This window comes from Simochromis diagramma, unplaced genomic scaffold (assembly GCF_900408965.1).
Source record: "Simochromis diagramma unplaced genomic scaffold, fSimDia1.1 OVJJ01000622.1, whole genome shotgun sequence".
NCBI classification, from domain to species: Eukaryota; Metazoa; Chordata; class Actinopteri; order Cichliformes; family Cichlidae; genus Simochromis; species Simochromis diagramma.
This window is the reverse complement of record NW_024387425.1, coordinates 38,041-52,594: the sequence shown is the minus strand read 5'-3', so window position 1 is coordinate 52,594 and position 14,554 is coordinate 38,041. Positions and strand designations below refer to the sequence as shown.

Genomic DNA, 14,554 nt, shown 5'->3' with positions numbered 1-14,554 from the left:
TCCCCGTGTAGATGTGGACGTAGCGTAAAAGAGTTAGTAGTTTATTTTCTTACTACCTGTAATTTATTGCAGATTATTTGTATTTGCTTAATTGTTAACTAAATGTTTGAGGTGTGAAATAAACCGCAATGAAGCAAAATATGGGCGTGTGTGGTTGGAGGTTGTGTTTGTGCGTGCGCGCGCGAGGGGGGGCGCGAACATTTATCTTGTAAAACAAGAGGGGCCCAGCAAAAAAAGTTTGGGAACCACTGCTTTAGGGTTTCCTGACCGCCATGCGCCAGGAGACGACACGCTCCAACCTGTCCAGGGGCTGGGCCTTGGACATGGTCACCCTTAGCCACGATGTCACCAAGATGATGAGGGAGGTCGTCTAAGCTCCGCCCCCTGGAGATGTGGGTGGAGTCTATATCTATGGTCTTTTTCTGGATGGAGCGGGATGGGACAGACATGGCGCCAAACTCGCTGAGGCTCCGCCCAAAGTTTGTCTTTTTAAAATCAGTGTTTTTTTAACTTAGATTAAAATAATAAACTGAAGCTTTAAAAAAAAAAGTCCAACTTTTTACTGTTTCTGTATTTTTTTGTAAATTAACATAAAAACATTTTTTAAAAACATCTTAAAGATTAATTTAATGAAAAATTATGAAATAATAATTAATTTGTCAGCAATTTAGGAACTAAATGAAATCAAAGTATTTTTGTTTTTGCTCAGTAATAATAAGTTTGTCTCGGCCCTTCAGGTCCTCTTCACCCCCCTCCCTGTGGTCCACGTCTTCGCCGTCAGCTCAGCCAACATGGCCGACAGTAAGCGTCCCCCTGGTGGCGGGGGGCGGTCAGCCTGTACTCGTGTCCCGTCTACAAGAAGCCTCGACGCACCGACCTGAACTTCATCTTCTCCCTGCAGCTGAGGAGCGTGCAGCCGCCCGAGCACTGGACGCTGCGAGGCGCCGCGCTGCTCTGCGACTGCAAGTGATCCAAACGTTGTTGTTCCACAGACACGGACAGACACTCACCGTGGGGCTCTGCTGTGTCTCACTCAGACCTCCCCACAGGTTTCACTTTGAGCTTTTCTTTTTTATTCTGATGTTCTGATATTTTCCATTTTTCTTCAGCACCAAACATGTTTGTAGGTTTTTAGTCTGTTAAATTTATGAAAATCGAAATGTTTCCACCTCGTCTCTCTGCAAGTCTCTAATAATACTAATAATAATAATAATAATAATAATAATAATATTAATGATCGTGTATGTGACCTCACACAGTAAAGCTGATGTGAGGATCATCACAGTTTTGGTGGTTGTATGAACTTAGAATGCATAAAATAATAATTTGTTTTAATTAAAAAACTTTCCCTCTGTCATTTCCTGAGTGTTTCAAAATAAAAGTCCTCTCTTTCATGTTTTGAATGTGAGGCTGTTCCTGTGATGCCTTCAAATCTGTTTCAGTCTGCAGTTTTTTACAGTTCAGACCCAAAGTGCCTCAAACATTTACTTAAAAGAGGTTTTTGTTCGTCTGGGTTTTCCTGCTCAGCAGCGCTAAACAGGCAAAAGCAGAAACACACAAACAGAAAGAAACAGGAAAATATGTGTTTCTGTGAACAATGCAGCAGCAAAATGAAAGACCAGGATTTATTTTTTAATGACTGACAAACATTAAATGATCATGTTTATTTTCACATCAATGTTCCATCGGTCCTTCTTTTACAATAAGTTTAGAAATTAAAAATAATAATAACACACCAGGAAAAAGCCAACAGCACGAGTCCTGAAAGGCTTAAAGAGAAAATAAACGCACAAAGAATGAAACAAAAAGGCACAAAACCTCAAAACAAGAGTGAATTAAATCTGAGCGACACACAAAGATGCTAAAAGCCCCAAACATGAACCTGTGAGGTCATTAATACCTGTGTGTGTGTATGTTTACATGTCTTTGTGGGGACCAAAATGCCCGTCCCCACAAGTTTGAAGACATTTGTGAGACTCAGAATGTGGTTTTAGTGTCAGGGACAGTCAGGTCAGGGTTAGGCATTCAGTCTTAATGGTTAGAGTAAAAGGCTGAGGAGAGCATGATGTCAAATAGATGTCCCCACAAGGATATGAAAACACAACCATGTGTGTGTTACTGTGAATTTGTGAGACAAGTGAAGATTTCAGAATCAGTGAGAAATGTTTCACTTCCTGTTGGTGAAGAAGAGCAGACTCCTCTTCAGCCACAGAAATGAAGAAGCTTTTATTTTGTCAGCCTGACAAACACGAGCTCAGCCACAAGCAGAGGCGACCCTGCAGAGGTGAAGGTCACAGTCAGAATCAGCGCCAGAGAACCGCACAAGGACGGCCTCATTGGTCACGGCTGAGTTCATTATGTGATGGTAACAAGCTGATTATTACAGAACAGGAAACACACGTCTGCTCATCAAACACCAGCTGCTGCTGCTTTTATCAGTCTGCCAACAAAACCTCACAAGAAAGAAGTTTTTGTGAGTTTGCAGCGTTCCTCTAAACTGAAAACTAAAACAGACTGAAAATGGGAACATGCACCCACACTGGAGAGTCAGGCAGCTTAAATGTGTTTGTCTTCATCTGTAGTTACGTTTCATTGGCTGGAAATGTGCTAACTGGAATCATTCATGAGTCCAGATGAACAAAAACAAGTGTTTACTGCTCCACGCTGCACGAATCTGAATCAAAATCACTCAGACGCGCCCACGTAGGCATTCCACTAAAACCATGTGACCACCTTCACCTTTAAACCTGTCGTGAATATCATTTTAGACTCTTCCCTTTATTTTGAAAGAACAGATTTGCAGGAAGTGCGGCTGCTGCAGAAACTCTTCACTTTTCACTGGCTTTAATCTTGAAGGTTTCTCCAGATGTGGAACATTCATGCTAAACATTCAACATCTGACGACCGTCTCCGTGTAAAACACTGACAAACTCAAACTTTATACGGTAACTGACAGATTTATTCCTCCATTTTCAGGCATTTCACAATGAACTTGGATTAGTTTGATGATTTTATTCACGTTGGTGAATAAAACCAGCCAAGAGGCTGATTCCTGCAGAGGAGGAGGCAGAGTGGAGGAATCTGCAGGTTCTGTCTCTAACACACAACCAGAGCTTCAATCATAACGAGCACATAATAAAACCATGATCCCCCCTGATCGACTCTTTTAGGCTGTTTCCTCTGGATCGAACAGGATCTAGCAAACCCCAGCTTCTGCTGGGACACTGGTCATCATGGGAGGAAAAAGATGGCCGCCGTGTTGCTGTTTCCTGTCTTACACCAGGGTTATACTTCCTGTATCTGTGGGTCTGAGTTTTTAATCAGAGGATGAACTTAAAGCTTTCAGTCTGCTCTACAACCCACCACCTATCCACACGTCTGCTAAGTGGACTGGAAATCAGTAAAACTTCTACCAGACTTTAGTAAATATTGCATTAAGATGAGCAGACAGATTTTAATCTCAGCATCGTGCACACAGATTTTTCAGGACACTGGAAGAGTTCCTGCCGTGGATTTAGATGTTAGTGTTGTGTGGATGATCCCATTCTGTGATCTTTGTGTTACTAACACTGATGCTTTTACACTTTAGGACCCTCGAGACCTCTGCTGCTCAGCCGTCCTGATCGCTGCCTCCACTTTAACCAGAGGCTGTAACCTCTGATCATTTCACCTGCACCGACAGTAAAACTCTTCTCCAGAACCAAACGTGCCATAAACCCATCACAGCTTCATCATCAGCTCAGTCTCAGCAACATGCAGACGACCGAGCAGCAGAAACTCTGCAGGGAACGTCTGAAGTCTGTTCTTCAGTTTTCCCAGCTCACTGTTTATTGAACATGAGACAGAAAAATAACTTCACCTTTAATGTGAAACTTTTATCGCCTGTGACATATTTGCAGGAAGTTTTCATGCTGTGATTTAGTGTCACAGCCATAAATATCACACAAGGTAAAAACTACAAGTCCCAGCATCCTCTGTGTTTAGGGAGGAGCAGTGAAAGTGAAAGTGTTGATCCTCCGTTCAGAGCAGCAGGAGGAGGAAGGTGGAGCTGAGGCAGCTGAGTGTTAACATGAATATGTTTCTTCTTATGACATAAAATAATTCCACGCTGTTCGTGTCTGTGGGTGAAACGTGAGGCCGGTCGGCTCCTCTGAGCGCTGGTTTCCTGTAAGTAGAGAGGAAGTGAGTTTAGCTGAGAGAGCAGGAGGAGAGTGAGAGCTGTGCTGAGGCAGGTGAGTGTTAACACCGCTCTGACATTACTGTGTCTCTGTGGCGGGAACAACAGGCTCCGTCAGTGGAGGCAAAAATAATCAGACTTTGGTTTTTCAAAGGAAACTACTTTATGTTGGGAGAAGCCGCGCGCTCATTGGATAACGGCTTGTCAATCTCAAGTTATTAGCCAATGAGCGCGCAGGTTCACAGTAAGACCCGCCCTTATCACGACGTCTTTTAAAACTAAAATGGCGACAGAAACTCGGTGAGTGGAGTTCAGGCTGACTTTATGAAAGTGCGACGTTTGAGCCACTTCCTGTTCTCAGTCCCGGCGTCCTGATCACCGAGGTTTCTGTTGCTCTGATATCTGATATTGATTATATCGGTAAACAGGCTGTAGGCAGAAACATCAGGTCTGATCTGAAAATCCCTTCAGAAACAAACTTTAAGAGTTTTATGTCCGTGTGAGGCCGCACGCTGATTGGATAACCACCTGTCAGTCTCAGGGTATTAGCCAATGAGCGCGCAAATTCACAGTAAGACCTTCGTCATTCTTTTAAACTAAAACATCGACAGTAAAACTGTAACGTGTCCTGTGATCTATAAACACTCTGTGATGAATAATCTGAAGTCATTTTGAGCCTGACAGTAGTTTCCTGTCACAGAGCAGAAGCTGCAGGCAGTTTTTGGCACCTTTATATTTAATTTATTCCAAAATAAATCAATAAAGGTAGAAAAGAACTCTCAGTGACATTAAAAATCTATTTTTAAAGACAGATGTGACCAAGTGCAACAAATATAAGATGAGATGTTTACAGATATTTGAAGTATTGATCATATGTAGAACACAGAGCAGGTCCAATAAGAAGAGCAGAGGAGAAAGAACACAGCCCTGAGGGGAGCCGGTGCTGATGGTCCGGGAGTCCGAGACATTCTTTCCCAGCCTCACATGCTGCTTCCTGTCCGTCAGGAAGTCAGTGATCCACCGGCAGGTGGGATCAGGCACATTCATCTGGGAAAGCTTGCCTCGGAGATGGTCTGGAAGGATGGTGTTGAAGGCAGAGCTGAAGTCCACAAACAGGATCCTGGCGTAGGTTCCTGGGGAGTCCAGATGCTGCAGGATGAAGTGTAGGGCCATGTTGATGGCGTCGTCTACAGACCTGTTGGCTCTATATGCAAACTGCAGGGGGTCCAGGAGGGGGGCCGTGAGGGTCCTGAGATGGGAGAGAACTAGGCGCTCAGGTGATTAGAGGATCATCAGGGGGTCCTTTTGTCCCTCTGTGGGGGTCACTCCCACTAGGTTTATATCTGGGACTCTCCACCATTTGACCTTAGAACTGAAGAAGCTTCTCGGAGGAGAGGTGAAACGTCTTCAAGCAACTTAAAGAAGTCCAGACGCTTTTCTTTGCAAGCTCCTTTGACAAGGCGCTCAAATGACTTCATGACCACAGATGTCAGAGCCACGGGTCTGTAGTCATTTAGTCCAGTGATCCTAGGTTTCTTGGGGACAGGGATTATGGTGGAGGACTTGAAGCAGGCAGGCACATGACATGCCTGCAGTGAGGAGTTGAAAATGCCAGAAAACACTGGGGCCAGCTCGTTTGCACAGTGTCTGAGGGTGGCAGGAGACACGCCGTCTGGGCCGGGAGCTTTCCGAGCATTCAGGTTCTTAAACTGCTTCCTCACATCTGCTTCATGAATATGAAGAGTTGTGGTGGGAGGAGGTGGTGTGAAATCCTCTTTTGTGTGGGGTGAGGAGGGGGGTGTTGTAGGTGAACAGTTTGAAGGTGGTGATGGCTCTATGGAGGGGGGAGAGGTGGGGGAATGAGTGTCCAAAGTGTGTCTATTGTTGGGGCCGTTGGAGGTGTGAAGGCTGCCTGATGGCTCGTCAAAACGGCAGTAAAAGTCGTTGAGGGTGTTGGCCAAGAGCAAGTCATCAGTGGAGTGGGGGGTTTTAGGCTTGTAGTTTGTGATATTCCTAAAACCTTTCCACACAGAGGCCGAGTCATTCTCTGAGCAGTTTGGTTTCATGAGCTCACTTCCTGCAATGATCCTCAGCTTCTCTCCAAAGGAGCCGTAACATGTGGGCTCCTCACCATGATGATGATCCCAAACACACTGAGTTCCTTCATCCACCTGATCATGTACTTATTAAATAATGTGATGGTTTTGGTGTTTTTTAAAGACTTTGAGCCTCTAAAATAACTGGTTTGGACTTTAGGGCCAAAGCTCCAACATTAGAAAGCCGTCAGTGTGATGCTTCCAGTACAACAGCACCTCTGAGTGTGTGTGTTTACCTCTCAGACTAACTCCACCCTGACATCAAGAAGATGGAGGAAGAGGACGGAGCAGCATCTGCAGCATCCAGCTGTGTGTCTGTGAGGAGTGACGGGGTTACACAAACACCTCCACCTTACAGTCATGGACCTGCAGCAACAATGTAAGAACACTACTAACTTTATTAGTCATTTCAACATAACCATGACAGAATCATTGATCTGTGATTGGTTCAAACTGTTTGATCTGAGTTTGATTTTTATTGACTTGTTTTCTTGCTAAGATCTGAACTCTGTAAGTTTAAGTGAAGTCAGTGCAGCAGAATCAGAGAGAAGAGCTGAGAACAAACTGAGTTCATTCAGACAGAAAAAACTGGCTGATGATTGGCTGACCTGTCAGCGTTATGAAGCAGACACAATATCACAGAGGGATCAGCTGATCATATGGCTGTCAGAGAGAACTGATCAGTTATTGATGTTTGTGTTTGCAGAGGTCAGAGGTCACAGTCTCCAGCATCCAGCTGTGTGTCTGTGAGGAGTGACTGGTCCAGAAACAAACCTCCAGAGTTCAGTGATGAACCTGCAGCAACAATGTTCTTCAATCATGGAGCTCAGCTGACCATGTAAGAGAGCTGCTGACTCAGAGTTCAAAGGTTGTTTCTATAAATGTTCTGCCAGTGACATCATAACTTAACCTAACACTGGTCTGTGTATGAAGTATCATTTAGTGGCCGTTGTTAAAGTTGTATAATGATGATGCTAGTTTGGGGTGTATTTTCCTGCTGATGCAAATGCATCTACTTTGCCCTTTGTCTGGTGCTTTGGACAAAGACGTCCAATGAAACTCAGAACAACACAGTTTGCACCACCAGCAGGCAGAGGAAGTGGCTGACATCCAGAAATCCTACCAGTGGCTGAACAAAGCTGGACTGAAAGACAGCACAGAGGCACTAATCATGGCAGCACAGGAACAAGCTCCGAGCACAAGACCCATAGAGCCCGGGGTCTACATGGCTCTTTTTGGGGGGGTTGTGTTGTATTAATAGTGACTTTGTTTCTTTGGACCAAAATATTTAGTTTTTCAGTTCAGTTGCAACATTGACTAACACTAATGCAGGGGTCGGCAACCTGCGGCTCTTTAGTCCTTACAGTGCGGCTCCTCGTGGTTTGGGAAAATAAATTAGAAGTATTTAGCTGAGGTGTATTTTATTTATGTTCTTTTTTAACTTGTAGTTCTAAATTGGAAGATTATTGTGATATTGAAATATAAAATTAAAATTATATTTTATTATTTTTTTATCGCTCAAAATAAGCGTCACACTCGTGGAAGCCGGTGTACCCGCCGAAACGCCGTGCATTTATCGAGACTTTCAGCCCCAGGTAGGCCAATTATGGATCTTCGGATCCACATTATGTCAGCAGCTGTTCTCCACCGTGAACTATGTTAAAAACAAACACCGCTCACGCCTCACAGACGACAGCTTACAGTCCTGTAAAGATGAAAGTGACTTCGTACAGCCCCGACCTGCAGACGCTGTGCGCAGAGGTTCAGGAGCAGAAGTCCCGTTGTAAACATATCACGGCAGACCCGACAATGTTTGCATGAACACGCTTTTCAGCATCTCTTTATTGACCACTTTTCACACACGGTTGCTGTACGCACACAGCCGGCTGTAGCTTTGCAGCTCACAGCCCGACACACACCAACACAACAGCACAGACGTTACGGCGGCGAGGCGTGATTGCGCGTGCCGCTCAGGTGCGTCCGCCTCCCCTGCAGCGGCGCTGCAGACCACGCCCCGCCACACACATTAACCAGGTAAAATACATATTTAGGCAGAATTTTGCAAATATCTATTTGTCATCTTTCAGCAGCATAGAGCTTTTTGTCCAATTGTTTTTTAAAAGTGAGGTCAAGGCTCCAAAAGCCCAAAGGAGATATAAGGGTGGCGGCTCACAGCAGTTTTTGTTTGCTACATCATTTTAGTTCAGCTGGGTGTCTTTCCTTTGGTTATATTTCTTTAAGAGTTCAAATGTGTTCATTACATAAATAACATGTAATTTTCTCTGTAGCACTTCATGGATTTCATAAGCAACACACCTTAGTTGTTCACACAAAGCATAAAGGTAAAAATCAGTATATACAGTGTTATCTTCATTCTAGATGTCAAAAAGTATTTGTGGCTCCCAGTGTTTTCTTTTGCGTGGAAACTGGCTCCAAATGGCTCTTTGGGTCCTGAAGGTTGCTGACCCCTGACCTAATGGTATATTTATTTTAGCTGAATCGTTCTATAAAAACATGAATCAAATCTGAGAAAAGTTTCCACCTGACCTGTTGAATGTTGTTGAAGCCAGAAGTTTGCCTTCATACTGTGTTTCTTGCATGCCTTTTGTGGTGTACTAATTGATGTGAAATGAATGCAATGTGGTTGCATTTGCAGAGGTCAGAGGTCACAGTCTCCAGTATCCAGCTGTGTGTCTGTGAGGAGTGACTGGTCCAAAGGAATACTTCCTCCAGACTTCAGTCATGAACCTGCACCAACAATGTTCTTCAATCATGGAGCTCAGCTGACCATGTAAGAGAGCTGCTGACTCATTTACGGGTGTTTGAAATTCTGTGACCATTTTGTAATTTTAGTTTATATTTTAAAGTGTTTTTATTTGTAGTTGCCTGTATTTTTATTACACTGTGTGTAACGTGGTGGTTTGTGCTGTTTGGGATTGTTTTGGTGTATTTGTGTCAGAACATCAGATAAATGATTTCATCACATTTTAAAAGAAAGTATCAGGATAATAATCTGAACTGAGTCATCAGAAACAGAAAGATGGTCTCAACAGGCCACTGAGCTGATCTCCAAAGAAATGCAGAAGATTGAAGAGTCCGAGGCTGTTTACTTGTCACAGGCATCGTCATACACGTACAACACAGTGAAATGTGCTGAGCTGCTCCTGTGACTGGACAAAACATTAGAAACAATCATTAAATGAAATAATGAAACATTGTGCAGATGTAATGTTAAAGTGCTTTGTGCCACATTAGCACAGCATGTACTGACAGAGCAGTGCAAGCAGAACAAAGCAAATGAGCAAAGTGATGTAAACAGAGTAACTGAACAGAGTGAGCAGAGTAATATCAGCAGTAATGAAGCAGCAGGATCAGTGTAGCAGCGTGTGACGTCATAATGAATCAGACATGATCTGAAATATGACAGTGAGACAAGAACATGATGTAAGGTCCTGTTTAAACCCTGATGGTGATGCTATGAGGGGAGCATGTTCTGATTTAGGACTTGGATGGTCTGAGGATAGAAGCTCCTCTCTGTTTGTGTCCTGATGGTGCAGAAGCTTCTGCCTGATTGTAGAAGGAGCTGAAGCCAGCATCATCCCAGAGGTGAAGCTCCTCTGTGTGCAGACCTGAGGTCAGATTCCTCCAGGCTGATGTTCAGGATCTACAGAAACGTGTGGTTGTAGTTATTGCTGCACTGTGTGCTGACAGCAGATACTCAGAACAAAGCGCTGCACACGTGTTCTTTACAAACATCTGTACATAGAAAATATGGATCATGGCAGTGAATGAACACGTTTCTGTCATTTGTTTCATTGGCTTCTTTTTTCTGCCTGTGTTCATGTGATTAATGTCTAACACATAAACAGGTTTGTAATCAAACATCACATCATCAGGGAGGCATCATGAAACAAAGTTACTGCTGGAGGCTGAACTCAATTTGGTGGCAATGTTCAAAAATATCACTCAGATCATTTCAAAGCTTTTAGTTCTTCTTCTTCACTTCTGTAAAATAATAGAAAGGAAATCAGAACCCAGAAGTTCACTTCCTGATGACTGAACTCTTTCAAAATAAAGCTGAAAGCTCTGAATGTGACACCGCTGCTCCACCACAGTTTTTAGAGGAGGTCAAAGGTCAGTTCAAAGTGATGGATCCCAAACTTCCAGTACATCCAGTGAAGGACATAATCAGCTGTGTGATGAAGGCTTTTACTGTGGAGTTTGTAGGCTGATCACTCTGTGTTTAATAAGACAGGCAGGAACAGCAAAGGAAACTTGGATTCTGAACTCAAACACAAGTTTCTCCACTTTGACTTTTCTCTGTGACCATCAGAGCTTCTGCACAGTGTCATCAAATCTGGATGTTTGTCACTGACAGTCAATGATTTTAGTGATAAAGAAATGTGTTCACAGAGGGAGGAAGAGGAGTGGTGTCTGTGAGGAGGAGCAGCTGTCCTGCTGTGCTTTGTGTCAGGACGTCCTGAAGGATCCAGTCTCTACCAGCTGTGGACACTGGTTCTGCAGACAGTGCATCTCCTCATACTGGGACCAGTCTGCTTCATCAGGAGACTGGTCCTGTCCCCAGTGTGGAGAAAGATCCAGAAGCAGAGCTGGACTGCAGACAGCCAGTCAGAGCAGCTGTGTACAAAGTAAGACTGAACATCTGTCTGCTGATGGACTCATTTCTGAAAACTGGACTTCTTGTTGTTGTTCAGACATTGAAGAGTTTTCTTTCTGTTTTTCTTTCTTTCAGCAGATGTTGGTCTGCAGGAGGTTTTAGATGAACATAAGATCAGTCTGAGGAGGAGATGTGAACGTGTGACTGAAGGAAGTGATGAAACAGGAAGTAGAACCCTCCTCAACAAGATCTACACTGAGCTCTACATCACAGAGGGACAGAGTGAAGAGGTTCATAGCCAACATGAGGTGAGGCAGCTGGAGACAGCTTCCAAGATGGACGCCCTCCATGACACTCCAATCAGGTGCCAGGACATCTTTAAAGCCTTACCTGACCAACAGAGACCCATCAGAGTGGTTCTGACCAACGGCGTGGCTGGTGTTGGAAAAACCTTCTCAGTGCAGAAGTTCACTCTGGACTGGGCAGAGGGCTTGGAGAACCAACATGTCAGTGTGGTGGTTCTGCTTTCATTCAGGGAGCTGAACCTGATCAGAGATGAGCAGTACAGTCTTCTGGAGCTGCTCCATGTTTTCCATCCAACACTACAGAAGGTCACAGCAGAGAAGCTGGCTGTCTCTCAGCTTTTGTTCATCTTTGACGGCCTGGATGAAAGCAGACTTTCATTGGATTTCACCAACAGGAAGCTGCTGTCTGATGTCACACAGAAGTCATCAGTCAGCCAGCTGCTGACAAACCTCATCCAGGGGAATCTGCTTCCCTCGGCTCTCGTCTGGATAACTTCCCGACCTGCAGCGGCCAATCAGATCCCTCCTACATGTGTTGACAGGCTAACAGAAGTACGAGGCTTCACTGACGCCCAGAAGGAGGAGTACTTCAGGAGGAGATTCAGTGATGAAGAGCTGTCCAGCAGAATCATCTCCCACATGAAGACATCCAGGAGCCTCCACATCATGTGTAGAATCCCAGTCTTCTGCTGGATCACTGCTACAGTTCTGGAGCACATGTTGACTACAGAGCAGAGAGGAGAGCTGCCCAAGACCCTGACTGACATGTACTCACACTTCCTTCTGGTTCAGACAAAGAGGAAGAAGAACAAGTACCACGAGGGACATGAGACGAGTCCACAGGAGCTGACGGAGGCTGACAGGGAAGTTCTTCTGAAGCTGGGGAGGCTGGCGTTTGAACATCTGGAGAAAGGAAACATCATGTTCTACCAAGAAGACCTGGAGCAGTGTGGTCTGGATGTGACAGAGGCCTCGGTGTACTCAGGAGTTTGTACAGAGATCTTCAAAAGAGAGTGTGTGATCTTCCAGAAACCAGTCTACTGCTTTGTTCATCTGAGCATCCAGGAGTTTCTGGCTGCAGTCTACATGTTCCACTGTTTCACCAACAGGAAGTCAGAGGTGCTGGAGGACTTCCTGGGAAGAAAATACAACGAGTCCTCTCTGGATGATTTTTTGATGGAAACACTAATAAAATCCTTCAGGAGTAAAAATGGTCGTCTGGACCTGTTTGTTCGCTTCCTTCATGGCCTCTGTCTGGAGTCCAACCAGAGACTCTTAGGAGGTCTGCTGGGTCAGACAGAGAACAGTCCAGAAACCATCCAGAGAGTCATCAAGAATCTAAAAGAAAGGAAGACAAAATCCTCTCCTGACAGAAGCATCAACATCTTCCACTGTCTGATGGAGATGAACGACATCTTATTATCTCAGGAGATCCAAGAGTTCCTGAAGTCAGAGAACAAATCAAAGAAACTCTCTGAGATCCACTGCTCAGCTCTGGCCTTCATGCTGCAGATGTCAGAGGAGGTTCTGGATGAGTTGGACCTGAAGAAGTACAACACAACAAAGGAGGGACGACTGAGACTGATTCCAGCTGTGAGGAACTTCAGAAAGGCTCGGTGAGTCCAGATGTGATCATTAATATTATCAGTTGGTGATAGTTTAGTTACTCAGTCATAAACTGCAATCATTTCTTATTTGAGGTCACACTAGGGCTGCCACAAACGATTATTTTTGTGATTATTTGACTAATCAGATCAAAAATAAAACATACAGCTTATTGCACCAGCATGCATCTGCTGTTATATAACTATCATTAGCTTACAGCTTAGAGTTTTTAAGGTATGTGCTAACTAAAAATAAAGACCAGATGATAGTTTATTAAACTTTTAATGAAATTTGCAGATTGTAGCAACAAACAGAAAGGCCCCCAAAATGTGTGCCGAGTTCTTCAGTGTGATTTCTCCACGATGAAAGCACACTGTGCTCCACATAGTTATGAAGATCTTGATTAACCACATTAGCTTCACATTAGAGCTGGGCGATATAAGATTTTTTCATATCACGATATGTTTTTTTCATTTCAGGCAATAACGATATCTATCACGATATAAGCCAAATAACTATATTTGTAAGATTTAAATGTGCCGTTGCTCACAAGTAAAATGTGAAATAATCAGCGGCTTGTTTTTATTTAAATATTTATTTCCCATAATAAGTTCAACAGGGTAGATGTACTTAAGGAACATGAGACTTTTTCAGATAAATAAAGGCAAATATTGCAAACTACACAAAAGGCAGCCGCTAAAGCGTTTAAGTTTCAAAATAGAACAAACAAAACAGACTAAATTGTCAATTCCACTTAGAAACAAAATATTAATTCTAAAAATAAATCTTAGTTTGTTTTACAGAAGAACAGACAAAACTGACTGACTTTTGTCAATATCAAATTAACTGAGAACTAAAAGGAAATTCTCAATCTCTCCTTGTTGTATAGCTTAGCTTTTCAAACAGTTTTAACAGTTACGTTAGTCTGACAAAAGCCGAATGATGAATTAGCGCTTCCAGTCAGAGACTGAGGCTACGTCCACACGTACATGGGTATTTTTGAAAACGGAGATTTTCCGTTTTCGTTTTAAAAATAATCCCGTCCACACATAAAGGGAGAAATGAAGGAAAACGCTGCTATGAACATGCCAAAGCAGCAGGTGGCGCTAGATTCCTAACCGTGCAGAAATGTTGGCCAATCAGAAGTCTAGAAGCCTCGGTGGGAAAAAGTAAACAAAGCTGGGGCATAGAAGCAGAACCGAGTCGTATGTGTGGAGGGACAGTAACTGTGTGTATATGTGAGCATTTAAACCCTGCAGAGAGTAGAATTAACAGTAACAGTATTGTAGAAATTCATTTCACCGAAACAATAACGTGGCGCACCGTGTGACGTCAAAAAATGCGCACACCTTTGACGCTGCGTTTTCTCCGTTTTTCTCGTCCACACGTAAATGCAAAAACGGAGTTTTCAAAAATCTTCGTTTTCAGTGACCAAAAACGCCGTTTACGTGTGGACGAAAGGTGCAAATGCATAGAAAAATCTGCGTTTTCAAAAATACCCGGGTACGTGTGGACGTAGCGCATGCACCAGTTTATTGTATTTCCAGACTTGCTTTCGGCACAATTTACAGTGCACGCTACTCTGTTTTTTGTCAGACTTGAAATAGCCGACATACCTTCACACTACGGAACTTCGTTGGCTCTTCCGTTCGACAATCTCTCCGGCATTGCAACCATCATCTGTTTTCTCTTCGGTAACCTTCGGTCACGCTCGGTTGATTTTTCTAGTCGGTACACTCATTTCCTCCATTAC

The 14,554-nt window shown here is 43.7% G+C and overlaps 1 protein-coding gene across 10 annotated transcripts in view; it reads left to right on the top strand.

Moving 5' to 3' along the window:
• The first annotated feature begins 4,026 nt into the window (after window positions 1–4,026).
• LOC120722395 (NLR family CARD domain-containing protein 3-like) overlaps window positions 4,027–14,554 on the top strand; it is a 26,788-nt gene continuing 16,260 nt past the window's right edge. For 3 of the 10 annotated variants that reach the window (XM_040013395.1, XM_040013394.1, XM_040013388.1), the window contains exons 1-5: window positions 6,515–6,652; window positions 6,980–7,111; window positions 8,930–9,064; window positions 10,687–10,922; window positions 11,027–12,812. In XM_040013395.1, coding sequence (XP_039869329.1) covers window positions 6,543–6,652; window positions 6,980–7,111; window positions 8,930–9,064; window positions 10,687–10,922; window positions 11,027–12,812 — 2,399 coding nt within the window. In that variant the 5' untranslated portion in view covers window positions 6,515–6,542. Of the gene's footprint in view, window positions 4,233–6,514; window positions 6,653–6,979; window positions 7,112–8,929; window positions 9,065–10,686; window positions 10,923–11,026; window positions 12,813–14,554 lie in introns of those variants that run through there. The other 7 variants (XM_040013385.1, XM_040013390.1, XM_040013389.1 and 4 more) reach the window with 7 other exon arrangements.